Source organism: Lissotriton vulgaris, chromosome 4_1, assembly GCF_964263255.1.
Source record: "Lissotriton vulgaris chromosome 4_1, aLisVul1.2, whole genome shotgun sequence".
In the NCBI taxonomy this organism is placed as follows: Eukaryota; Metazoa; Chordata; class Amphibia; order Caudata; family Salamandridae; genus Lissotriton; species Lissotriton vulgaris.
Genome location: NC_141691.1, coordinates 1,754,144,996 through 1,754,172,501, shown reverse-complemented (window position 1 = coordinate 1,754,172,501; position 27,506 = coordinate 1,754,144,996). Strand labels below are relative to the sequence as shown.

The window sequence follows — 27,506 nt, the reverse complement described above, 5'->3', positions numbered from 1 at the left end:
AAGAACATTTACAAATAAGAAAATTTGGATTTATTGATTAGCATAACTAAATAGCGTTGACAAAAGGCTTCATTTGTTTATGTGGTATGTATGTTTTTAGATTGAGTGTTGGATGGATGTCTTGGCCAAAAGTTTGGAATGAATGTGTTGTAAATTTGTAAATATCTTGTATGTAATTGCAACATTTTGCATGTCTTTGTAAATTCTTTCGTTTATGCACAAAAAATCTTTAATTGAAAAAAGTCTGACTAGTGAAATAAAAGAATAAACAAACTAGAGACGTAATTTATAAAAACTGACCGGTATGTTTTTGTTCATTTAGGTCATATCAGAAAGGTTTAAGTGATGTTCAGTATTGGCAATTGTGTTGTTTATTTGGCACTTATAAATATAGCATAAAATATGTACTAATAGAAGCCCAGAACACAACAGCGGCATCTGGGTTGTGCACACCTACTTGACAAAAAATACAAATAATTAGTTAAGTCACATTTAAAGCTTTACAAACACCTGAAAGTAAACTAGTGCATTCACTGCTTCAGCGATGATGCTGGCTAGCACAGGAAAAACTTTGAGGAATAACTGCAGTTACAACTGGTGCATTACAAGGTGATTTGTTACGTGTGAGGAATGGCCTACGTTATAAGAAAGCCTATTTGCACCATACATAATAGTTCTGGTTACTGAGTGGGCACACAGCACAGCCAGCGTCGACTGAACCATGTTATTGACATCACAAATATGTCTAGCCTTCATGCAGGGCACAGAAACTCCCACCACATAGGCCACTGTACTAACAATACTCTTAAAACCAAGCATGTTCACCACAAAGAATCTAGTAACCGTCCACAAAACTCATCATTGCCTCACAAAAGGAAAAAAGTACTTTATAAATGCAATTATAAAACAATGCAATACCTTCAGGTTGTAAAGAGAAAGGGGTACGGACACCAAGCAAAATACTCGTGATTGCCTCTAAGTGGCGCCATTCAGCTCTTGAGGATAGCCTTGTTTGCGCCCACCATTGGAAAAGGTGCCATAGCCCAGCTCCTGGCGACCCTGATTTCCTTACCCAATAGCCTGCTCTAGAGTCTGGTGGCCCAGGCTTCCACCAGCAAAGTGAACACCAATTAAGTCTGCCCCCCCCCCTGCCGCAACCACGATAGGAAGTCAAAGAAGATTGAGGAGTTCTCCTTGGCTAGCCTAGCATTGTGGTTTATTGGTCTGATCTACACATACTCTGAGGGACATGGGCAACAAGATCTTGCCAGTGGTCCTGGAAAAACTTGGAGCCTCCTTGCCTCCAGGCATTTAAGATAGTCAGAGCGCAACCAAATACATGTTTTTTGCGTGACTTGGTACTTTTGATTTTCTTTGCCAGGTGGTTGGCATCAGTGTCGTGCTCCATCGTCAAATATGGATGTGGTCCAAACGGTTCTAAGGAGACATACAGGCCTCCTTTATGGATACACCTATCGATGGCTCACACCTGAGCGACCAAGCTGATTCTGCCATAGGGCATTTTAAAGTGAGTATGGCCATAGCACACTGTTCCTCAGACAGTTTCCTAACTAGTTCAGGAAATTCTGAGGCTACTCTGAAATCACAGCAGTCTTTTTGTGGCTGAGGACATGGATCGGACAGGCAGCGCACAGGTCATCCGGGCCATCAGTCCACCTAGAACCTCTCCTTTACTATGACAGACTCAAAGCAGATGTAGCTTCCCCTTTGCGGCGAACAGCCACCCAGTGGGTTGCTGAATCCAGAACTTTCTCACAGGGTGGCAATGCATCACATGACAGATGGGTCATCCAGATTGTTCAGCATGGTTATATCCTACACATTCTTTCTGCCGTATTTACCCTCTCTCCTATACCAGACTGGGTTTCTGAAGAGCACCTGTTAATTCTAATGCAAGAGGTGTGAACTTTACTCTCCAAAGGGACCTGTGAGAGGCTTCTGGACTCTGAAATAGGGATGAATTGTTACTTTCACAAAGTCCTTGTGCCGAAGAAGGATGGACTGTTTTGGCCCTTCTTAGCTGTTCACCCTTTGGGGGACCCATTCAGAATGATCATGCTTGCCCTGGTTTTTTCGGTCTTTGATCTGGGCGACTGGATGTTGGCCTTGGACCTGCACGGCTCATATTTTCATATACCAGCTATGCAGTCCCACAGATGTGTACCTGCAGTTCAAGGTAGGCCAGGAGCATTTTCAGTTTGCCCTACCTGTTCGGCCTCACCATTGCCCCTTGGGTGTACACAAAAGTGATGTCAGTGGTCTACACCCATATTTGGAGGTCTGGATGCCAGTTTTCCTCAAACTCGATGATGGCTGTTGACGACTGGCTCGCCACAGTCCATCGTGCCCCTTCCTCAGATGACCGCAAACCTGACATTATTTGGGTTCTCATTCAACGAGCCGAAGTTACACCTGACTCCGTTGGAGAGGCTTTCTTTTAATAGTAGCTGTTTAGGTCCTGCTGCAGTTCAGGGCCTTCTCTCCATTGCAACAAGTCAGGAACATTCGGGCTATGATCCGGATGTCTCAGCCTCAATGCTGGATCTCGGTGAGAGCGGCTCTGAGGCCTCTTGGCCTGTAGCCTCCTGCTTGTTGACTACGCCAGGTGGTCTATGCAGATTCTGCAGTGGAGTCTTAAGTCCCAGTAGTTCCAGCTCCAAGGAAACCTCTCTAATACCAACCATGTTTTGGCGGTCTTCATTTCACACCCACAGCTGGCAATGGTGATTGATGCGTCATTGCTAGGTTGGCTAAATCCTCTGGGGGAGGTAGAGATTAGAGATCTCTAGTCTCTGATGGAAACCCTGCTCTATATGTCTACTTGAGTTGCAGGCAATGTGGTACTACAAAAAGCATGGCAGTGCAAGGTTGTAGGTACTGTGCCAAAAGCCGCTATCCCTATGGAGTTGGCTGGAGCATCAAGGAATATTCCTGATCATGAGCCACCTGGCAAGATCTATTGAATACCAGGGCAGACAAGTTTAGCCGATGTGTAGTGGATCGCGAGTGGCATCTGCATCTTCAAGTGGCACAGGGCATCTTCGAATATGGGTATACCCTGGCTAGATCTTTTTGCTACTGTCATATGTGCAGTGTCAAACTTCTGCCCGTTTGAGTTCTCAAACACGAACAGAATTATGGATTGCCCACGCATAGAACACGGATAGTTATGGATAGCCCAATGTGAAAAGGAGCTAACTTTCAGCAAGAAGATTGCACAAGACCTTAGCACCAGTTTATCCAGTAAAAAGATACTATAGGGCAGTTGTACCGATGGAGCCAGGCGTTCAGTCACACGATGAGCTGAAGTGATCGCAATGAAGAAGGCAGTCTTTAAGGTCAGCAGACTCAACAAGCAGCTGTGCATAACCTTAAGGGAGCAAACATGAGCAATGTCAAGACAAAGTTAAGGTCCTACTGTGTGATCGCAATGGTTTAGAAGGGATGGTTTGTTAAACCTTTAATAACACTCATCACAACTCCCATCAGTTGATTGGAACAAGGACGGTTAGACCGGCAAAAGCAAAAAGGCCAAAAGGGGCAATAAATAACCTTAAATAACGCCCAATTCAAGATCTTGTTGGGCCAAAGACAAAACAAACCATAAAACATCTGACAGTTTGGCTTGTAAAGGATCTGTTTTGTGGACTCCTCACCAGGCTAGCACCCCACATAAATGGACATTGTAGACGGACACTCGGCAGCAACAATGACATCCACAACCGTGGGCGGTAGGCTGAATGCTGTCAATTGCCTCCACTCAATCCCACACACAAATGTGTAGATTGTGCAGGTTCGGATGAAGAACCCTGCCCTGCTGCTACAACAGTTGATCATCATGAAGTGGCAACCTGATCAATGACAGGCGCTACTGTCCAGAGGTTCCGGGTACTACTCTTCTATCCCAAACTGGAGCCACAAGGATGATTTGGTGTGAACTCTCCTGATTTTCTTCCAAACTCTGGACAGGAGAGGCACATGTGATAAAACTTACATGAGTCCCTGGCTCCACTCCAGCCAGAAACTATCTCCTGGAGAGAGTTTTCACAGTAACTGACGTGCAGAAGTTTTGACATCGCTCGGTCTTGACAGTGGCGATAAGATCTAGCCAGAGTTCCCCCACTATCAGAAGATGCCCTGTGCCACGTCTGGATGCTAAGAGACAACCTAAATCATGGTTGTCCTGCATTTTTTGCTTGCATCTGAGGCCATTGCACCATTAATATATTCTATTGGTCCCCAATAGCATGTGCCTCGCAACAATGATTCGGAGCTGTAGGGGCCAGGAAAGCCCCATCATTCTCTGGGCCTTGCAGCTGTGGCCCATTGCTGCGAGACCCAAGGGAGGGAGCCTCCTCTCATGGGACTTGCAGCATCAGACCAGGCGAGGAGAAGTATAGCTGGCAATAGTGTAGCAAGTACAGTGGCACCACAACCCTATGAGGTTATAGCCCCAATGCACCAACATTTTTGTAATTTACTGTCCAGTAAGTGGTGAGGGGAGACAATTTACCGTGCTTGCACAAGGTCCTACACTTCACAATTGATAAACCACTGGCTCCACTTCTCCTGGCCCTCGCACGACACCGGTTGTATGTCGTATTGTTCTATTGTATGCTTTTTCTTTTTCCTCAAGGGTGGCAAGCGGATTACAGCAGATTTAGACCTGCTGAACTGAAAACAGTTGCTTTGGATACTTAAATGACATCCCTTACTAATCATACTTTACTGCATAAAAAGCTCCACCCATCTCTGACCCCTAAACACTTCTCACCACCCTAAATGGCAACATTCCCTGCCCACTAAAACCAGCTATCAGCCAAAAACCCTAAAAAAATATTCTCCACCCTCAAACTCCACCCATTCCTGGCACTTAAAACTCCCTTATCACTTGTGCTCTCCACCCATTCCTGACCCCTATAACCCTCACCACCCTAAACTCCATCTTCCCTGGTCCCTAAATCCCATCACCATCCGAAACTCAATTGATCTCTAAACCCCTCACTACCTCCATCCATGAACACTAAAAACGTATTTCTACCATTAAACTCTACCTACCCCTCATATGTAGGATGTAAGATTTTGAGTATGATCATAAGGGCTTTCAAGGTAACTGAGGATTATGTGGTAGCCAGTGCAGGATTCTTATAAATGATGATATCCATATGTGTTGAGGTGACGAATATGAGACCGGCAGCAGCATATTCCATGAGTTGATGTTGATGAGGAGGGTTTAAAGGGACGACTATATAAATGGCCTTCCAGTAATCCAACCTAGATTGTATCAACCCGTTGATTACTGTTATGAGCCACGTGCTGTGGGTGTAACATCTATATATATATATATATATTTTCCCAAGTCCTGTTTTTAGGATTCTAAGACAGAGAGCGCCACTCCAAATCGTGGGTCCCAAATTGTATTTATTACAGGATAGAGTAAAAAGTCAACTCGTTTTGGTTGCCCAGTAACAACCTTGCTCACGACAGTGAGCGCCATTACTATTTCAGCTTATAGTGTGTCACATGGTGTAAAATGTAAAAACAACCAAAGGAGTGGTGACATTGACACAGTTCGTTGTAATCGCCATCTTGAAACATTTTAAATCATTCAAATTCATGATTTTGTTTATAATATGATAGTCTGTATGGCATTGCCTTAATTAGACATAAGAATAATCATAGTGTGTGATTGTATATATATGTGTGTGTGTGTGTGTGTGTGTGTGTATAATATAATATTTTAAGATCATGAGTTGGTCAAAGCACGTACCCAACACTTTTGTCACTTCTGTTTTCAAAGATAGATTGCTGTTGAGAATGATGCCCAGATTGAATATGTCCTTAGGTTGAGCTGTAGGAGGAAGGTTGCATAAATTCAGGCTAGCATGTTGTGAGCCAGGAAAGAGATGCTTTGGTCGTTTGAGCACCCCAGTTTTGGTTGGTTTTATTTTGAGAAAGTTTTGAAGACGTTTGCTAACATGTTAAAGTAACGTAGTTGGTTAGTCTTTCCCTATTGAGCAAGCTTCACATTTGTAGTTGGATTAGAATGCCAAATATGGCTTGAATGTCATCCACATACATATAGAAACTGACCACTACGTGTTACAGGAGAGTGGAATAAATATCAGTGGGAACAGAATTGATTTCTGCGGGACCCCACAATTCAATTGCTTAGGTGTGGAGTGAGAAGGTGGTAACTTGGTGATCTGCTCACGGTCTGAAATGATGTTATCTGTTTGATCGCTTAGCTTAGTCCAATTCATCTAGAATTGGTTCAGGAGGGAATGATTTATGATATTGAAGGTCGTTGACCGGTCTAAAGGTACCAGTGCCCCAACAACCCCAATATCAATCGGGTATCAAAGATCATCCAAAACCAATAGGATCACCAGTTCTGTACTGTTTCCTGACCAGAATCTAGCTTGGAATGAGATATACAAATGATTGTCTTAAACAGATTGGAAAAACTGGTTTTAACCCCTTGGGCGCAGCCGCGATTCTGCGCCTGTGCGGCACATTCCGATCGCGGTGCGGTCATGACAGCCATCATCAGCACATGAGCACTGTGTGCCATGACTGCTCCTGGCCGTCATCAGCATGGAAGGGGTTAAAACTGCTCCAGCAAACATTTGTTAAGGAATGGTAGAAGTAAAAATGGCTAAAACATGTTGAGCTGGTCAGCCAAAATTCAGTTTGTTTTAAACTGATTTCACAGTGCCATTTTTTTCATAGTGTTGAAAATAACTTGGCCTAAATAACAGTTAAACAAATCCAGCAGTTAAGTTTTGAGAAAAAGGAAAAACGTCATGAATTTGGCTGTTCATAAGCTGGTCGGACAGTAGCTTGTAACAGTGGCATCAATATCAATGTGTAAGAGTTTGAAATAATCCTAGTTTGTAAGTTGTCATAGAAGGGTTATCCGGTGTAGGATTTTTTTCTGCCTTTATGTTCTCCCGTACTAGTTTAATCTTGTTAAAGGCAAATTCAGCACGAGTATCACGAGGTTTTTTGGAGTGTTCGAAGGTAGCTGAGGAATCTGAAAGAGATTGTAGTTTAAGCAATACAATGAGACCAGTAGCTTTTCTTGACTCGACAGATTTAACATTTATAGATGGCATGTAAGTTGATCTGTTATAAGCTTTTATTTATATCATAGTCTCTACACCATTGTCTTTATACTCTTCTAACTCTGCCCAATGTGAGAGATTTTACTTTGTAGGTGAGCCAAGAATTTTTTGTTAAGTGTGATTAAATTCCAGTGAGTTCTGTTGAGATGTTTGCTTCCTTGCTATGTTGAGAAAACCAAAATGTGATGGGAGGAATGCTTGATTTAACCTTGAAATTGGTCATTACTTGGGTGGAGTTCACACCACTACTTTATTCACTGTAAAACTGCAGTTAGGGGACAGCCTTATGCAAATGCAAATCAGTCATGGATCTTGTCGGAAACCATTTCAGAGTGGCACAGGACAAGCAGGAGCTACTGGGTGCAACCATGGCGCTGATGCCTATTACTCCTTATGTCCCAAGGCCATAGTACTATGGGTCCTGAGCAACTAGGACAAGTGCCGCTTCAGCACTTGACTCAGTGATAGCGCGGGTCAAGCAGTCCACAGGGTCGCAACTCAAAATAGGTTCATTTTTTGTGTTAGCGGTATTATTTGGTTCTCTTCAGCCCAAGTGGTTAGATTGTTTAGGAGGAGCCCTGCAAAATATTTAGCCTCAATGTCGATCAGTTATTAGTCGATAGTTTTTCGGCACTGCCCTTGCTCCTTGTTTAGAAATTTGGGCTTATAATTGAGCCTCTCCACGAATCAGGAATTGTAGAATTTCGAACTGCATACTTAAAAACAGGTTCAAGTGCGTTGCTCCAGTAGTCCGGGTCGTTTTTAAACCGCATTGGTGGAATGCCGTTGGGACCGGGGGCTCCTGCCAGTCGACCCCTTGCTATTTGTTTCGTTATCTGTTGGGTTGGTTGGGTGGTATGCCCCTCCCTTAGTCTCAGTTCGGCATTTTGTGCAGAGGTTACAGTTGTTACCCGTTGTTGTTGATTTAGTACTAATCTTTTGCTGTCCTCAGAGGAGGGTAGGCAGAGTAATGTTGGCTCCTTTGCGGTCCGGCTGGAACTGTCAGGGCCTAAGCATTTGGGATGTATGACTATTTGATCTGTGTCAAAATGATTAAAGAGGAAGTCTGACCAAGCCTCTTCAGAAATGTAAGAGTTAATTCCGTGGTGATTTGGGCGATGTATTTTATTTACGGATTGCCAAAATTTGGCGCTGTTTTTCTGTGAAGCAATTTAGCCCAAAAGTCATTATTCATGGTTATTTTCCTGACCCATCTTCTCTTAAAAAAGGGCTTTTGAGTCACGAAGAGGCTGCTGCAAACTTTGATTTCCCGGTGCTCTCCGTAGTTGTCGTAATAATTGATTTATTGTTGACTTCAGTTTCTTGGAGACTAGGCGCTTTACTGTCGTAATTGGAGGATCATTTACATTTGTTCGTTTTTGGGCCTTTGTTGGTGGGGAATTTGTTGCCAAGGGCACAGATGAATTTTTTCCAAGTTGTCAATGGTTGACTTAAGTTGTCCTGTACTTGCTTAAACACTTCTTTTGCTAATGCTGCTACTGTTTCTATGTTTATTGAGTTGCACCTAATACGATTGAGGTTTGTTGTTCCTACCGAAACGATGGATTTGTAGGCTTCCTGGAATAATGTTGATGCAGAATGAAGTGTCATTTCTTGTGGCATGTGATTGCTAAGTGTGTTGTTGCCTATGCTATCCTGTCAAACATAGATAATGTAGTGAATGTAAAATTAAGGCAGGAGGATGCTTTGGTGAGTGAAATGTAGGTGCCGGAGGATTATCTTCCTTGAAGCGGCCATTAACTGCCCTCAAGTTCAGGTGCTCTAATTCTGAAAGTAGATAGCTTGAATTCTTTGTTGGTTTGGTTCCCTTCCAGGGGCCTCGAGTCGGGATTCCCCATATACCAGTCAGATCCTGTGTAAGGTCATCTTCCTGGCTATTCCCTAAAAGGTGCATGTTGAAGTCTCCTGCCAGGATGATTTTGTCTGTATCCTCCTTCAAATAATTCCTGTTAGTTTGTTGTTTGTGTTTAGGCTGTAGGTAGATGTTTATCAGTATTACATTCTGTGCTGTCTGATTAAGAAACAACTTATCTGTTGAGGCCTGAATACAGCTTGGAGAGGTGATGTGTGTTTTATAGGGTACATTCACCAATTTGTGTTATAGAAGAGGAGGAGTAAACCTCCAGATCGGCATCCAAATGTGGATCGCTTAGTAGCTGGGATAAAGCTGGAGGTATAGCCCTGTAGGTCGCAGGGTTTATCTTCCCAGGTCTCCTAGAGTAAAATGTCAATGATTTTAAGATAGCTCAGAAAATCGTGGTCGCTTAGCTTGGAGTTTAAACCATTAATATTCCAGGTGAAGATTTTAACTTTGTTGGAGCACAATCGAGAGGATGATGGAAACGGCGTCCTGTGTCAATTTGGGTGCGTTAAGAAAATAGTGCGTTGTAGCCCTTGCCTTCCATTCGTAGGCAAGGATTCCTTTGGGGGGGATTGACCGGCTGTTGGAGTTCAGCCCCTTGCTCCCCTTAGGACTGAAGTCACTGATGTAGGTAGACTGTCTGTGGTTAGAAATGGAGCTGAGTATGGTGGTTTAAGCGCTGATTTTAGAGTGATCCCCCAACTTTGGAATCTTTTGCTTTCTTGAATAGTTCTATTAGCTATCTCCAGTGTTTTCCATCTGGTTTTGGAGGCTTCAGGGTTTGGCAGATCATTATTTGGTAAAACCTCAACGTACAATTGGTCGGAACTGTGAGTATTAGCTAACTTTGGGATGGCTTGCAGGAGTCATAGTATGTTCCCTCAGTTTAAAATGTCTGTACGGCCAAGCGACTTGTAAAGGGGGTGAAGATGATCATGTCAGACTCCTCCTCTTGGGCAAGTTCCTGGATCGGATGCACAGAGTAGTGACTAGTAACGCTTCCAACCTGATGTAGACTAAAGGTGTCGGGGACAAAGGTATTACTACTAATGCTATCGTTAGTAGTTGGTAATTGGCTTTGGTGATCTTAAACTTTTTCTTCTGTGTCTCAAATTAGCAGGTGAGTTTTTCGGTAATATATGACGTGGTTCTCTGGTCGGGAGCTCTAGTGTTATTAGTCTCTCATTTTCCTTTTCTGTATTGTGTACCTGTGATAGCTTGGCTGGGGCTCCTATCATATGTGAGGACTCCAGGGCTTTGAATTTTGGTGGTATTTCTAGTTGGCTACTGAGATTATTTCTTTCTGTTACTTGCACGCTAGCCTCTATTTGCTTTGCTTTTGGTAGAGTGCGAATCTCCTTGCGCCGTTTTTTGCAGTTGCGTAGAGTCGCCTGTGGTGCCTTCTTCCGATAGTGAAGCTGGGGAACTTTGGTTATTCGTAACTTTGAAATTCATATCCACTGGTTGCTGTGGTAACCAATTATTCAGGAGTTGGGCCTGAGCAGTATTTTTCTTTTTCCTCCCCTTCCTTTTGTTCCTACGACCAATTTCCGTTGGTGTAATTTTTTTGCGTGATTCAGGTGGTTCTGTTACTACTTTTTCTGGGGTGGCAGCCTCACGATATTGCGGGACACTACTCTCTCCTGTGTCTTCAGTCCCAATGTCGAGTTGTTGCTGTTGGGTTAAATGAGTTAGGTGGGTCACTGGTGCCTTGCTTGGCGCGAGCCTACTGCGCGTGATGGAGATAAGGATAAGGAAAAGACAAAGTGAAGGGGGGTGGCCGTGCCCAGCTTAAGACTCTTTGATCCAAAGTTTGTGACAGATTGTAACCTGAGGGTTCTGGGTCGTTCGCTGAGGAAATGACTCGCGGTGAGTCCCTGCGTCCACGGACAGCTGTCAAGCTCACCTAGCACAGGGTCGCAAACCCCTCCCCCGCTTGCTGCTCGCCACTCTCACCTGTTGAGAAGTGTGGCTCGCTGGTTAGAGGAGGCAGACCCTGATGCAGAGGTCAGACCCGGGACCAGGGTTCAATTCCTGACGCGGCAGGGTCTTGAGCTCAAAATGTCCACGGACTCGATAATTCTCTACTCGGTGCCTACTCGAATCATGGGTTCACACTCTGCAACTCTGGCAATAGCTTGCTTAATCTCCACTACGGCCCCACCGCGATGGGATGCCTGGTCTTCACCTTGGGGATGCCCAGTAGGTGTTATCTCGCACAGAAAGCCAGGACGGGTTCCCAAAGCAAGCGCTAAGAGACCTGTCGGTGATTTGGCGCTATATAAATCGAAATTAACATAACATAACATAACCTGCAGTGCACCCTGCCCAGCAGTCTCCTGCGAAGCTGCTGCTCTACTGCCACTCTGTCCCGCAGCTTTCAGCATTCAGTAGATGTTCCTGGGAGCTCCCATGGCAAAGCTGCAATTCCGCTCTATCCACTCCCCAGGACCACGGCAGCAGGGCAGGGCCGAGGGAGGTCGAGGCACTGATTCCCAGAGAGCAGCGAGAGCGTTCCCCAGAACCATGGCAGCAGGGCAGGGCCAAGGGCGGTTGAGGCACTGCTTCCCAGAGAGCAGCGCTGCAGACGGTGGTGAAAGTGATAGCGAGGCAATGGAACAGGAATGCCCGGCCAGTTCCCGGCTGCTCTGCGACCACAGCGGAGGCGGGTAGGCGAGGGAGCATGCAGTCAGCTCCGGTAAACCCACCGCCAACCCTCCGAGAGCGGGGATCCAGTTCGGATGGCTCCCACCGGGAAGGGGAAGCCTCAGCAGCCGTCCTGCAGCACGTCCTTTGGTGGACCACACCGGACCTCTCCGGGCCTCTCTGGGCCGCTCCACATAGTGGAAGCGGCAGAGGTAAGGAAGGAGGGCGGGCGGAGGGAGGTGGGTCGAAGTGCTGAGCGAAACAACTCACGCAACAGATGGCGTACAGAGTGAGGCAAGCAGTAGTGGTTATTCCTCATTCACTATGGTTGACATTGAGGTTAAGCCCCACTAGTAGTTAGTCTCAGGAGTCACACTCTGAATGTTTGTAAAAGTCAAAAGTGTTTCAACACCTGAAGCCTATGTGGTAAAATAAGTTCTCCCTGGACCTTCCGATCATTCTTACCTGCTCCTTCAGGAATTGCGTGACTGGAGTTTATGGAAGCGCTTTGCTTGTGGGCTGCGAAGAACTACAGTAACTGCTGTTGGTGAATAGCCCTCGATGCTCTGTAGGGGTAGCAGCTTTGCGTCCATGGTGCTTCCTCCAGTGAGACTGTAAGTTCCTCTGGAGCTTCCTCCAGTAAATCAGTAAGTTCCTCTGAATCTTTCCACAGATGGGTTTGTGGTGGTGCTGGAAGGAGGGGTGCGGGTTCTTTTCTTATACAGTGCTGATCCTCTGTCGGGGTCTCCTGCCCTCCCGCATCACCACAGTGGCTTCTCCTCTCGACAACCGCTTGAACCAGGCAACAGTACTTGTCCTTTCTGGTGGCCCCCTCTGGCATACGCGGTCACCACCCTTGCTCTGTACACAGACAAGGGCACAATTGGCACTGCCACTTCTTTAGGGCAACACCCTCTGGCATTCAGGGTCACTGATTTTACTCCACTAATGGGCGTACGGCCCTATTGTTACACCAGTAATCTTCACAGCGGTGCCTATGACATACAGGGTTGCTGACTTAACTTTGCACACAGGCTACGGCCCGATCAGTATGGCAGCAGTGTGTGTGCCAACCACACCTGCTTCACGGCTGCCCCTTGTGGCATACGGTGTCACTGAAATCAACCTGCACACAGGCGATGATCCGATCGGTGCAGCAGCCATCTCCTCAAGCCTCGCTACTGGGATCCCCTCGCCAGGATCCCCCACTGGTTCTCTCTTCCTCCAGCGCTCTCCTCTCCATCCTGGTCTTGGCAAGCAGGCAGGCACTAGTTTTCCAGGGTAGGTGTTCTTGAATTTCCTTGGGTGATATCCCTTCACCTATCTGAGAGACTAGCAGACCTTACGCCTCCCTCCTGGTCACAGGTAGAAGTCCTGCAGAGCTGCTCTTCCAAACACAGTCCAGCCAGTTATCTGGAAAACTATATTGTAATTTTAATGCACACTGGTTCCCCCTAAAGGGATTCCAGCATGCTGCGGCACACCTCATTCGGGTCTAGGGGAATATCACCACAACACCCCACTCTGATAGACTTCCACAGGCTCCCCTTGCCAACCCGCACCACCTTCAAAGGCATTTGTCATCTAATAGGCCATCATGTCTGGCACCCCCTGCCAACTTGGATGGCAAGCTAATCCAGTGGATCTTGGCACACCCTCAGCAGGATTCCTTTGAAACGATAGATAAAAAACAAGGGCAAAAGGCCTTCTCCCTTTCTATGCACCAAGCATCATGACCAGTATCCCCATATCCATCCAGACAGCCCCAATCTAGTTAATCTCGTTAAAAAAATTACATTGTGGAACAGTAGCAGTCCACAAGCCAGTTCCTTCCTATTGCACTTCAACTTTATCTTAAGCCCTGACCCGGTACAGCTCTGCTGCCTATTGGCTAGGTTTGGGCTTTTCAAATACTACATGCATACATAGTAATGCACCAATCTAGAAACAATTTGATAACATTTGATTGAAGACATAACTTTTGGAGAGACTGAGGCCAAACGTTTCCACCCAGTATAACTAATATAATATATTTCTACTTTTATATAAAGTTTAAATATATGTACTTATTTTATTAAGGGTATTTATGTTTGTATTGGTTTAGTGAAATATGCAAAAGGAAAGTTGGTTCTTGCAAAGTCTCAAAGATGCCAGCGGAATAATAGCCAATTATATTAATTCCTGTGGTATTCTATTAAATGTAAATTACAGGGGCCTTGTACATTTCCTTTCTGCCCCAGACCCTAGAAATCCTGGACTCGTTCCTAAATGCAGCATTGTTTCCTACAGCGAGCCCTACAGCGCCACTTCCTTGTCAAACCAGTCATCATAGCGAAGTCTGCAGCAGATCAGCCACACAACTTGACTGCACTGAAATAAAGCACTCTCCTTTTTAGGTTGAGCATTCGAGACCTTTTGTATATACTTACATACTTTAGTATATATATATATATATATATATATATGTATGTACTTTGTGGTCTCTGGAGATTAGCCCTAGGACTTGTCTTCTTCCGCTTAGGGACTTTTGTTTTCCTGTTCAACTACCTCTATTTAACTGTCTCGATGGAAAACGATAAGCAGAGATCAGTAAAATACCAGAATCACATTAGCATTCTCTAGATTCCAGTCCATAGAAATTGTCTTCCACGAGCACTCGTAGCCAATAATTTTTTTAAATCTTGTATTTTCAGTGATATGACCACCGAAGGCTCTGACTTTATATCAAAAATAGAGCTTTGGACTATACCACTTCCAGCTGAAAGGCAATATATCTCTCCATGTGTTCCAATATCTTGCGTGTCACGTAGTTTGGTGCTTACTTTCCCTCCATGTTAAAGAACAGTAGATGTTTCCGCACCCAGGTTAATGTGCTGCACAGTTAAAAACATTGCAGGTCTCAAAGGCGAGACCGATTTGCATTGCAAATTCTTGTTCTTATTGGATTTAATACTTTTCCTCCCTTCTCCTTTTCTGTATTTGCGATCCAGAAGTCAGACTTCTTCGTATTGGGCCAGTTTTATTATGCTTAGTTTTAATCAGTTTGCACTGTAGTATGCAAAAATATCCGGGCCTGACAGGGAGGTGAAATAACTGGAAGACTGATTAAGTAAACAGGACTTTACAGTACAGTAATTATTGGAAACTTCATGAGTGACCCATCAGATTTTTCTGTAAAACACCAGCTTATCAATACTCTCACAGGTGATTTGCCACGCTTTATAAATGTTTGGTTGATTTTTAGCTAATTTAATTGTTAAACTCAGCACTTGAGTCTATTGAAACAAATGGGTTGCAGTCACTCACCTACTGAGATAAGAAGCCTTCCTTTTAACTTGTTTGCCACCCATCCTCCCTCATCCCTTCTCTGCAATTACATACCTGAAGTCAAATTATTCAATTTTATAGTTTACTTTCAAGCCACTTGTGTTGTATAATGTGAGCAGTGAACTGTTCTGTTACCATTGCAGGCATTTCTCCTGAGCACTTGTTTGAAGAAGACTTTATCAGAAGAGCTATTGAAACAGACTAAAAGCAATTTAGAGATGGTGAGTGTTTTTGAAGCACACTTGTGAGCTATCTTTGTGTCTTGGCTTTTGAAATATTGTCTTAATGCAATGCTTCTCATCTAGCCAACTGCTATTGTGTTGAAGATTAACTTCTGTGTGTTTATTTGCATTCTCCGTAACCAGATGAGACAAAGCATGATAGATCTTTGGGTCTGTAGTACAGAGGGTGCAGATATCCTATCTATGGTCTTTATCGGTTGCGTTCCCTGTGACAGTGAAAATGAGCAGAGCTTGTAGCCTGGTAGCTGGGAAAATTCCAAACAATTTGAGTCCGAATCCTCAAGTCTCGATCATCCTGCGTGAGACTGGTGCAGCCTGAAATGGAAGGAATCCGACCAGAAGTTGTTGTATATGCACATGCTTTTTACTTTTTACTTTATCAATCTTTATTTCGAAGATGAACTTCATAAAAGATACATACAATACAAGTTTAAAACCTTGGTAAAAATGGACTTAAAAGTTTAAAATGCTAAAGGTTAAAACATCGGGAACACAAGAGTTCTAAGGTCAATCATGTACAAAGAGTCTTTCACCAGTCTAGTCGGAATTAGTGGGCCAGTTTCAGACACTGTCTTCTGTAGTGCCAGACGGCATTTAGATACTTAGCTACAGCGAACACAATGCAGCTCTGCTGCTTGCAGTGAAGTAGTGAGGTCTCTAGCCTGAAATACTACAGTAAAACTCTCACCACAAGGGGGAGGGCAGGGCGGGGTAAACTTCGCATCGCAGGCCCTCTAAACACAGCAGGGCTGTGCTATGCTGTGAGTACCCCTTAGGGGCCTGGGCCTCATTTTCGGCTGTGAGATCTGTTGCAATGTGCATTCTTAGCATTGATGTCGCTTAGACTGTTGCCCGGTGGCATCTGCACCAAGCGATGGGAGATCTGGAATGTGTTACGGGTGCAGTTGGCCCTGCCAGTGGTGGCATCTCCTGTACTGTGCTTAAGTCCTTGTCATCTGTGAGGTGTCTAACTTCGGAAAAAGATCCTGCTACAATGTTATGTTTGCACGGGTGGAGATCATTAAGGGTTGGGCTAACCCTGGTGGAGTGAAGGGATTAGGCCTCCTTAGCAGTCGCTGCCATGCCAGTCTGACTTATCGTCCCACCCCTTCCCAAATAATCATCTCCTGGCGGGACTCGGGCTGCTCACACTTAGTGTCTCATTGCACGTAATAATGGAGAGTTGGCCAATTTATCTGGCGATTCAAAGGGTTTGGGGCCTCCTTTTTGTCATGCGAAGACATACCACATTCTGGATTGGCTACACAGAAGATGCCAAACAATCCCCTTGTCCTGCATTGATTTGGAATTTGGAAAGTCTGGCTTGCTGAACAACTAATTGGGCCTGGACCTCCTGGCTTTGGTGCAGATAATTGGATCCACATAAGTCTGCTAGCCTAAATAAGCTAAGGAATAGAACTCTGAGCAAATAATAAACCTTTGATTCCCATCTAAAAGGCTCTAATTGTCACAAGTTTGAGTTTTTTTTTTTGAAAGTGCATTAAAAATACACTCCTTGGCCAGCCATGGTTTTCCTCTTTACATTGTGTTTGTACAAAACTACAGTTGCAAATCCCCAGCAGTTAAATTATTTTTGCCGGTAGGCAAAAAATGGTTATTTATGTACCTTGACTGGTGCAGTTTCTAAGGGGACAACTAGTACTATGGCTTATGCAAATTTGCACAGACGTTAAAAAGGCATGCCCTCAGATGTAAAGAAGCTACTTGTCCTGTGTACCTTCAACTGCTTCTGACTTTTCAGCAGTCAAAAGCAGTTTGTATACAGTTGTTTTTTAAGACCATACTTACAATGATTAAAGGCAGCCCACATCTCCCATAACACAACTTTTTGTACTATGCATCTTCCAGAGAGGGACATCAGAACTGCTGTTCAAGCCCTTGTTCTCTCATTTGGATGGTGGTAACGCTCTGCTCCATGGCACAGACTCCAGACTGGCATCCTGAAAGGGTATACTACACATTACTGCAGCACTACTTATCCAGGGGCTTGAAGAATTATTATCACAGCGCCCATCCTCATGGAACTCTATTGGCTTCTTTTGCCAGACCATGCCATCTTCAAAACTGGCTGTATCAAATCCATCACGACCAGTATCTCTCACTATTTCTGGTGGTTCTTGCCACAGCCAGGACTCCATTAGACTGCAGTCTAAAAATTAAAATTAAAAGGCAAAACAAAGCGGCAGGCCTTTTCAATCTGTGCACCCAGGATCTGGACCAACAACCCTGTATCCATCAAAACCAACCAAACGTGTCAATTTACGAAAGGTGAAGAGTGCCTCTTTAAAGAACACTACATCACAATGCATTAACCACTCTCAATTAAAACTACTTCTCCCATCACTTTTTGACTGTATGCTTGTCTTTGATCCTGTACAGTGCTCTGCCGCCTTTTGTCTAGGATCTCGCAAAATAAATACTATATTTATAATGGATTTAATAAATGAAACTATTATTTAATTATCCTGTTCTGAGGACCTTAGTAAAGAGCAGTATGTAAAATGTTCGTGCACAGCTGTGGTGGCTTATGATCGTGACAGATGTATCTAGAATAAAATCTGTACCAACCTTGCATTTATTTTGTAATATATGTAGAATATAAGAACTCTGTCATTAGAAAATGTTGGCCATTTCCCTACCAAGTCTCGTATCTTTTTCTTTCTCACTTTTTTCATTTTATGCAAATGCATAATTCAGGTGACTTGATGGAATTATTTCTCTTAAACTTATTACTAGGGGTGGGTGGAATTTGCCTAATCGCGTTACGCAAATCTCCGCAAAACGGTAAATCTCCGAACACGCAGAAATTCTGCGAACGCGCGGAATTGTTTGTTTGCGATGCTTTTTTACTGTTCGCAATTGCTGTTTGCGTGCTCGATGGGAAAATATCTTGCGTACACGCATTTGAGAACGCGAACAAGCAAAACATTTCACAAAGTCGCGGAACGCAGAATTTTGGGCAATTTCACGTTCTCCGCGGAACGCGAAATTACCCAAATTCCACGAACGGAACGGAATTTACCGCCGAGGCCTACTTATTACACTCAGGAAACTGAGCAAAAAGTGATTTAAAAAGCACACTTTCCCATGTTTAATTAGGATTGCTTTGGAATGAAGCCTAAACTTTCTCTCCCCCCGTTGACTCAGGTCTTTCAAGTGTATCTGATTTTGCTAACCTTACTCACATAGAACGAGTTGTTGTACCATTTTGGTTAAAGTTTCTTACAGGATATGTAAAGGTCTAATGTGTTATGTGCCTGACAGACTTCTGGCATGTTAACTTGCTATCCTTTCTCTTTTTCAGCAAATTGAAGTGCCAGAAGTTTCCAAAGTGACCAGAACATCAAGTAAATTGCAGCAAACGGTCAGTTTGAGCATTGAGTTACAAGTGGTCTAGGATGATATACGAATACAGATTTCTTTGTTTGACGTGTATAGGATTTTGTGGTACTGTTGCAAACCTAATCATATGTTGGGTCTGTTCCTGTTTGCATTATTGCACCCATCGGTCTTAATATTAAAAACATTTAAGCAAAAACTACTGCCACTAAAATACTTAATAACATCTAACAATAGTGTTAACCTCCATGGAAATCACAAACAACTTTCAGCAACATTTAAGAAAACCTAAAAGTCCCTCCTTCTCTTAATCGCCCTTCTCTTCACTTATAAACCAAACCTATCCCTGAAAGGTAAGCAACTGATCCCTACATGCTCACTGTTTGTTCCCACCACCAAAGAAGCTTTGTGATTGTTCTTCGCCAGACCCTATGCCCGACAAACCTCTCTTAATAGGCATGCATTACAGCTCATTTTTGGTTTTTTTAACGCAATTCATAAAACGGTTCTACCAAGAAGAAATTGGTTTGGACTTCCACAAGCAAATCATTGTCCTTCCACAAGCAAATCATGTGTCTTCCTCCAGCAAATCCTTGTCCTTCCTCAACTTAGAAACATTACTTCTCCAGCATTGGATCTTTCAATGTTTTACCTGCTTGTATGATGCTACATCAGTCTGAATCTAGTCAGGAGAATGCTTGCACCAGCCCAGTTCTCCTTTTAGCGCCCATTAAAACAGAACCAACTACTAACCCTGAAAGTGGGGAGAGGATGTGCTGTAATGGGGGCTCTTACCGCTTGCCGTTTGCTGTTTTGGGAGTGGAGCCGCTGTTGCTTGGACCTCTGACCCTCGCCCTGTCCTTCCTGGTTGGGCTCAGCTTCTTGCTGCACCCGCTTCGCGGGTGCCGCGTCACGCTGTGTGACCAGACAAGCGCTGACTCTAGGCATTGACCTGCTGGTGGGGAGAACCAGTGCTGCTGCAGGGGTGGAGCGCCGTGTAGCAGGGACTCGCTCTCCCAGGAGTCCCTGCACGACCACAACCACCTAGTCCGCACCCCCTGTTGGCCACGCCCCCAGCCTGTCACACCCTCTATATATCTGGCCTAGTTTACCGCTGCGCAGGACGCGAGTGGGACGCGCCGGGGCGAACCCCGGGCAAAGGCGGGCCGTCTGTGGCCGTCCGGGGACGGGACGGGCCACACCCCTAAGAACCTTACCCCGGTGGCTCTTGACTCTTGGTATGTGGACTGCCAGCCCTATAAATCTTGCTTAGTCCTACTAGTTGTGTTATTGTATATATTTTCTCTTCTTTTCTCCAAACCTCTTCCCCTTATATTATGTCAACACGATCTGGGAAGAGTCTGAGGGGGGGAGGCGTGTGTGTGAGTAGAACCATGGACCAGTTTATCACTCGCGCAGTCACGCTAGTAGAGAATGAGATTGCGTTAACGGAGCGCTGCCTTTCCTGTGAGTCGCTTGCTCACAAACGCTCCTCCCTGGGACCCTTGGCATCGATCTCCTCCCCTCTGCAAGTTGCTATTCCCTTGTTTGAGGACTGTCCTGGCCCAGACGACCAACTGGTTAGGGCCAGTTTGGACAGACTATATTCCATAGCTCAGGGTGGGGCTAGAAACTCCTTACCAGCCCCAGAGCCCGTTGAGTCTCCCCGCCCCCTAGCTGATCAGTCCTCACCCATTAGCCACGTAGCTACTACTTCCCAGTCTGTGCTAGCTCTGCCGGTAGGATATGGAGTGGTACCTACCAAAAGGAAACACATTGTTAGCCCCCGTAAGGGTAGTTGCTCTAAACCCTACAAAAAATTAAGGAAGAATTGTAGCGGGGGGTGGAGCTATGAAGGTTATGGGGTTTGGTGGCAAACAACCTGGTACTTTCTCGGGAGGTGGGACCCCCCCCCCCCCATATCCCGCGTGAAAACCTGGATGACGACTTGCAATCTGCCCCCACTGTAGGTGCCCTAGCAGAATCCACGCTGTTTGCCCAGATTGAGCAATTAATTAAATCTTTAATCCTCCCAGTGTTAGAAAGATTGAAAGGTTTGAACGAACATTTGGACAGATTCGAACAAGCTTCCCTGGATTATTGTTTCTCCCTGAAATCCTTAATTAAATTACATACTAAAATAAGGGAGGATGGGGTGGCAGGGAATTCAGCCTCTAGGACGACAGCCCTGAATGCCACTAGCCATGGTAACCCAGTAGGGATAGTCCAAGGACCGATCGAGGTAGACACAAATACTTCGACGGCACACTTGTCTGTCTCCCCGGGGTCTCCGCCAGATGAAGGGACGAAGGCCGCGGATGCTAAAGTGCACTCCGAAGCCCCTAGGATAAACAGCAAAGTGGCCAATAAGGCCAAAATGCCCGCCCACTCTATCACTGGGTGTCCAACCAAGAATAAGACCCCCGCTTACAGTAAAAGAGACAACATGACTGGGTCTGGTAATTAGAATGCAGCCCCAAAATGCCAGCAGGAAGGCGAGAAGGCTGTAATCCCAGTCCAACATGCCAATTTACCACCTGACTGCCATCCGTTTGTTGTTTTCTTAACGGGGGTACCTCCGCTTACATCAGGCAAGCAGGAGTCTTATAACGTACTGAAAAATGAAACACTTTTTTGGCTCAAGGAAAATAGACCCTTACCTAATTTTTTGGATGGTCGGGTTATGCATGTGAGAAGGGTTAGCTGGGTAGGCACCAGGCTTAAAGACCTAAGAGGTGACTGTATTCTGGTTAACTTTCAAGACCCTAGGGTAGCTAGGTTCATTTGCAACCTGGAATCTAGTGGTGGTCCCTCTGGTATTAGCACCCATGATCTTAGTTATTTTAATCCATGCCCAATAACCCTTTGGCCAAGTGAGTGGATTCACGGGGAGGCAAGGAGAGGTGGGCACTCCCCTTACAACTCTGCATCATTTAGCCTGATGCGACAGAACACTGGCCCTAGCTCCTACTGGCCATGGTGGGGTTATTGACCCGCTGGCCACAATCTGAATAGAACCCTACCTCCTCACACTAAACCAGCCACGAGCAGCGGTAGGACCAATCTGGTGGACATGGGCTTCTCCGGATTAAACAAAGCTCCTACCCTTCTTTCCCTTAGCCCTCCACACACGTCTGCTCTAGGTGGCCTAGCCCTGACTAACTTAAATGTAGCTGTAGCGGCGGAAGCCGCAACAAAAGAACCTGGCCCTGAATCCAATTTGATTATGCCCCGACATCTAGATGAGTATGTGGCAAGGGGCAACGAGTTAAAGATTGTTAGCTGGAACATAGCGGGCCTTTCCCGCAACCTAGAGTCACCAGAGTGGAATACCTTCATTGAGTCCTTTGGGATATGTATCTTCCAGGAGACTTGGTGCTTGGAGCCACATCATAAGGTCGGGTATACAACCTACTTTGTGCCCGCTATTGTTTCTCCCTCAGGTAGGGGTCGCCCTTCTGGTGGCCTACTTGTCTGGGTCCGTATATTACTGGGCTGCTAGATTAGGCATATAGATACTAGGACAGTGAAAAGAGAGAGTTCTCCCAGGTACTTTTAGGCCCAGAGGAGGGAGACAAACCAAGTATAGAGAAGACAAAACCTCTGTGGAGACCAATATTTCTTTTTGCATTGAATATATTCAAGTAGTAAGTAAGAAAAGATGCCAAAGAGAGATACTTTGAAATATTATTCAAACATGAGAAATTTTATTGAACTATTTTATCATTTTTTTAAAGTTTTTTAGAGACATGTATACAAAAATATATTTCATTGTTACTGTGCAAATCAGCATTTTTACACACAGTTTATAGTCATCCTATCATTCAAAGTGCCCTCTAATAACAGTTGATCATAATGATCTAAAACACAGACTCACACATCACTCACACATTTTCAAAGAAGACAAAAGGACATATCTAACAACATGAGCACATAAGAAAGATTATACAGGACATTAGACTAGTACAAGTGGTAGCTCTAAGGTGTACTTGGAAGGGTACGTATAGGAACCTAGGTGGTATGGTTCTATTGGTTATGATGAAATAAACCAGATCGTATCCAAGTCAGTGGATGTTGAGCCGACGTACGTTTTCGGTGAAGATCACCTTCCTCAGGGCCGAAGACAACATACAATACAAATGAGTAATATAAAGTATTAAAAATATGAGGGCATAATACAAGATTCTGAAAAACAGAGATTAAAAATATTCTTTAAGTGTCATGATTTCTTTTACATTTTTACATCATGGTTTTAACCTATGGCATCATATATATGCACATCTATTTTTAAATTCCGGAAATTAAATAAAAGCGCATAGCTAACTACACATCTTTCTGAGTGGAGATTAGATAGACCAAAGGTGTTGTGAGTCCACATAGTGGGAAGATGAAAAGAAAGAACAAAGGCATATACCCAGTAGATCTGATTCACCCTCAGTGTTGATGCACAAATTGCCAAGAGCATGCAGTGCTTTTAAGATGTTATTATCTGGGATTGATAGGGCAAAAAGGCTTTACCTATAATATGGAGAGTCTAAGTAAGAACATTTATGGACAAGTGCTACGTATACTGAGGTAATTTTCTACCAACCTCTTCAGTATCAAAGACATGACTTTCCATCCCTCAAAATACTAAAGATCTTTTCTATATTCTTTCAGCATATGCCCTAGAGAATCCGGCCAGATAACTATCTATCACATGCCTAGACTCTCCATATTATAGGTAAAGCCTTTTTGCCCTATCAATCCCAGATAATAACATCTTAAAAGCACTGCATGCTCTTGGCAATTTGTGCATCAACACTGAGGGTGAATCAGATCTACTGGGTATATGCCTTTGTTCTTTCTTTTCATCTTCCCACTATGTGGACTCACAACACCTTTGGTCTATCTAATCTCCACTCAGAAAGATGTGTAGTTAGCTATGCGCTTTTATTTAATTTCAGGAATTTAAAAATAGATGTGCATATATATGATGCCATAGGTTAAAACCATGATGTAAAAATGTAAAAGAAATCATGACACTTAAAGAATATTTTTATTCTCGGTTTTTCAGAATCTTGTATTATGCCCTCATATTTTTAATACTTTATATTACTCATTTGTATTGTATGTTGTCTTCGGCCCTGAGGAAGGTGATCTTCACCGAAACGTACGTCGGCCCAACATCCACTGCCTTGGATACGATCTGGTTTATTTCATCATAACCAATAGAACCATACCACCTAGGTTCCTATACGTACCCTTCCAAGTACACCTTAGAGCTACCACTTGTACTAGTCTAATGTCCTGTATATTCTTTCTTATGTGCTCATGTTGTTAGATATGTCCTTTTGTCTTCTTTGAAAATGTGAGTGATGTGTGAGTCTGTGTTTTAGATCATTATGATCAACTGTTATTAGAGGGCACTTTGAATGATAGGATGACTATAAACTGTGTGTAAAAATGCTGATTTGCACAGTAACAATGAAATATATTTTTGTATACATGTCTCTAAAAAACTTTAAAAAAATGATAAAATAGTTCAATAAAATTTCTCATGTTTGAATAATATTTCAAAGTATCTCTCTTTGCCATCTTTTCTTACTTACTACTTGAATATATTCAATGCAAAAAGAAATATAGGTCTCCACAGAGGTTTTGTCTTCTCTATATAGATACTAGGACTCCCGACCTCCAGAGAATTGCTATGAGAGGGCCCTATAGTGGCTGCATCCTAGAAATTTTCAATATATATGTAAGAGGTCCCAATGGGGGCCTGGCATCCCCGACACTGGCGGCCCTCGAAGACTAACTTAGAACCTGTAGCCCTAACTGTCATCTTTTGCTTGCCGGTGACTTTAATTGCTCTTATGAGCCCCTGGCAGCAGATGATATTTTGGGAACCCTAGACGAGGATAGCAGGAGAGGAATCCCACCTCTAACCGCAGCACCAATCAAGCGGTGGTCCAAGCGGGTGGTGCAATTAAACGCCCTCACACTGGAATTTGGGCTAAGGGCAACTAATAAGAGAACAGTCTCTGACCCTGATGGCGCTCACACGTACAACAGGATTGGTCACTCATCCAGAATTGATTACATCTTGCTGGACTTTAAGCTTTGGACCTACCTGCTGGGCATGGCGGTTTAGCCATCTGTGGACAGTGACCATAATCCACTCATTCTATCCCTAACCACCTTATGGAGGGCAAATAAAGCTAGCCAGGGGCCTCGCGTCTCGAGGTCGACAAATCTGGTCTGCCCCACGAATTGTGGGAGACGCCTAAAATGGACCAAGGTTGCCATCAATGAGGAGAAGGTCTTCGAAATTGGGTTAACCATGGTTGAAACCGCAAATAGGCTGCAGCTTACTAGCATGAATCCCCAGGAGATATCATCTCTTTTTTGCCTTACCACCAAAACTTTAGGGGATCTTTTTATTATAGATAGTTGAGGTGGCAGAGCAGGCAAGCAGGGGCGTCCTGAGGGCAACCCAGGCTGGTATTCTACCCCCTGAGGAAGGCAAAAAAGGATCTAATTAACGCAGTTAAAACCAAGGAGACTGGGTCGATTGGTATTGCTAGGAAGAGGTACAGGGTTGCGATTAGTGAAGCCAGGAAGGAGTGGGAAAATCAGTTCTGGTGCGATCTGAAAGTAGCCAGTGCAGCGAGAGATTCTAGGGGTTTTTGGGACTTAGTAAGATGTAAGAATAGGCCCACTGACTTGCTCATAACTTGCAATATCACCGAGGGGTCATGGTTTGAGCATTTTGCTCGCCTTTACACTATCACTGGAAGATGGGCCAGCCCCCCTTGAACCATTCGAACTCCCAGTAACGGGTCCCCCTGGGTTGAGGAAGAGGATATGGCATTCACTGCCAAAGAGGTGTAGAATGCCATCAAAACTCTTGTCCCTAACAAAGCTGCAGGTCCGGATGGTTTACCGGGGGATCTGCTTCGACTTAACTCGTCGGAATGGGGGACTCTTATCGCCGCCCTGCTTAATGCTACCTACCTTGGTGCCACTCCCCCTGAATCCTGGATGGGCGCTGAGGTCGTCCCAATTTTTAAAAAAGGGAACCGGGACTACCCAGCTAACTATCGCCCCATAAGCCTAATTGACTCATCCCAGAAAGTTGCAGGGAAGGTGGTCCTTGGTAGGGTGCTTCAGTGGGCGGAAGAAAACAACAAGATTTTGTCCGACTGACTTCCAAGCAGGATTCAGGTCTGCCATGGGGACTATCGAGCAGTCATTTCGTCTGCTGATGTTATACTGGAAGGTGGTGGTATTGGGCAAAGGCAGTTTGTATCTCGCATTCATCGATCTGCGAACTGCCTTTGACTTAGTGCCCCGAGACCGCCTATGGAGGGTATTGTTCGATTTGGGAATGCCTCCCTATCTATTATCACTATTAATGAAGCTCCATTCCGGGAACTTTGCCCAGGTATGGTGGGGCAATCAGGGCCAAAAGACTGCTCGGATAATAGTAAATAGAGGAGTTCGCTAGGGGTGCGTCCTTGCCCCCACTCTGTTCTCATTCTATGTAAATGGAGTGGTGGAGCACCTCTTAAAAACCCCTGCTGACGCACCATCCCTGGCGGGGAGGAGAATACCCACTTTATTATTTGCAGACGATACCCTTCTAATTTCCAAATCCCCGGTTGGTCTTCAGACCCTACTCGACAACTTCCAATCTTTTTGTGAGTTAAGGGGCCTAAAGATCAACACAGAAAAAACTAAATACTTGGTCTTAAACCCTCCTAAAAAATTTGGCCGACCACCCGCTCTAAACATGGTACCTTTGGATAGAGTTAAGGAGTTTGATTACCTTGGCATTCACCTCTCTGATACCATGAGGTGGAATAGCCACCTCCATAAAATGTTACTTAGCCATAAAAGGGTGGTGGGGGCCCTCCTTAAGGAACTGAGGCTATCTACCCTTAAACCTATTGCCCCGGTGCTAGATATTTATACGGCAAGAGGCGTTAGTGCGTCGCTCTATGGGGCTGAACTTTGGGGAGTTCAGAACATAGATCAGCTATTCTGTTCTGAAAACAAATTCCTGAAGGACCTCATGTTTCTCCCCAATAGTACTCCCACTCTTCCTTTGCTTTTGGATATGGGTTGTCGGCCCATTAAAGACTTGGTCCGACTAAGACCTCTTCTCCTTTAAGCTTGCATATGGAGGGTCCCAGAACTTGGCAGCTTAAGGGCTGAAGGAAATATTATCTATGCCCGGCTGGTCAAAAGTAAGGTGGCTAGTGGACGTAAAGAACTTGCTTGAAGAGCTGGGCCTCGGTGAGGCGTGGCACTCCAGGTCTGCACCCCCTAAGGAGGCTCTGAAAAAGGTTTACTGGAACTGGGTAATGAACAAGAGAAATAATGACCCCAATTTATGTAAATCCTCTAGCGTTTTCTTAATGGTAAAAGATGTAGCCCTCCGGGAACCCTATCTCGATATTATTTCAAAACCTAGAGATAGGGCCTTATATTGCAAATTCAGACTAGGTATTCTTCCCGTGGGAGAACTGACGGCACGTTGGAAGATACCGGCGCAAACTTTTCCTTATTGCTGTTTCTGCCCTCTCAGGACTGAGTCAGTGTCCCATCTCTTGTTCGAATGCCCTGCCTATAAAGCGCCCCGTAATAGATGGCTAAAACTACTGTGTAAAGATTTGGGTACCAGAGACCACAGTGTTGCTATGCAAATTTTAAAATCTGACACACGGCCCCTGTTTGTTTGTGGCATGGCATGCCAAAGTTTTTAAGTTGGGCGTGGCTAATTAGGTCAAAAAGGCTTTTGCACATTGTTTAATTTAGGTCATTTGGACTGACCGTTTTTTAAATAATTTATTACCACCAGTTTTAATTGTATCTTACTTGCATTCTGTTTAAATGTAATGTATGGCTATGTTTTTATCC

At 44.5% G+C, this 27,506-nt stretch overlaps 1 protein-coding gene across 1 annotated transcript in view; it reads left to right on the top strand.

Moving 5' to 3' along the window:
• The window catches only part of SNX31 (sorting nexin 31), a 250,558-nt gene that overhangs the window by 196,425 nt on the left and 26,627 nt on the right, over positions 1-27,506 (top strand). The window contains exons 12-13 of the mRNA XM_086966061.1: positions 15,147-15,224; positions 18,571-18,630. Coding sequence (XP_086822187.1) covers positions 15,147-15,224; positions 18,571-18,630 — 138 coding nt within the window. The remainder of the gene's footprint in view (positions 1-15,146; positions 15,225-18,570; positions 18,631-27,506) is intronic.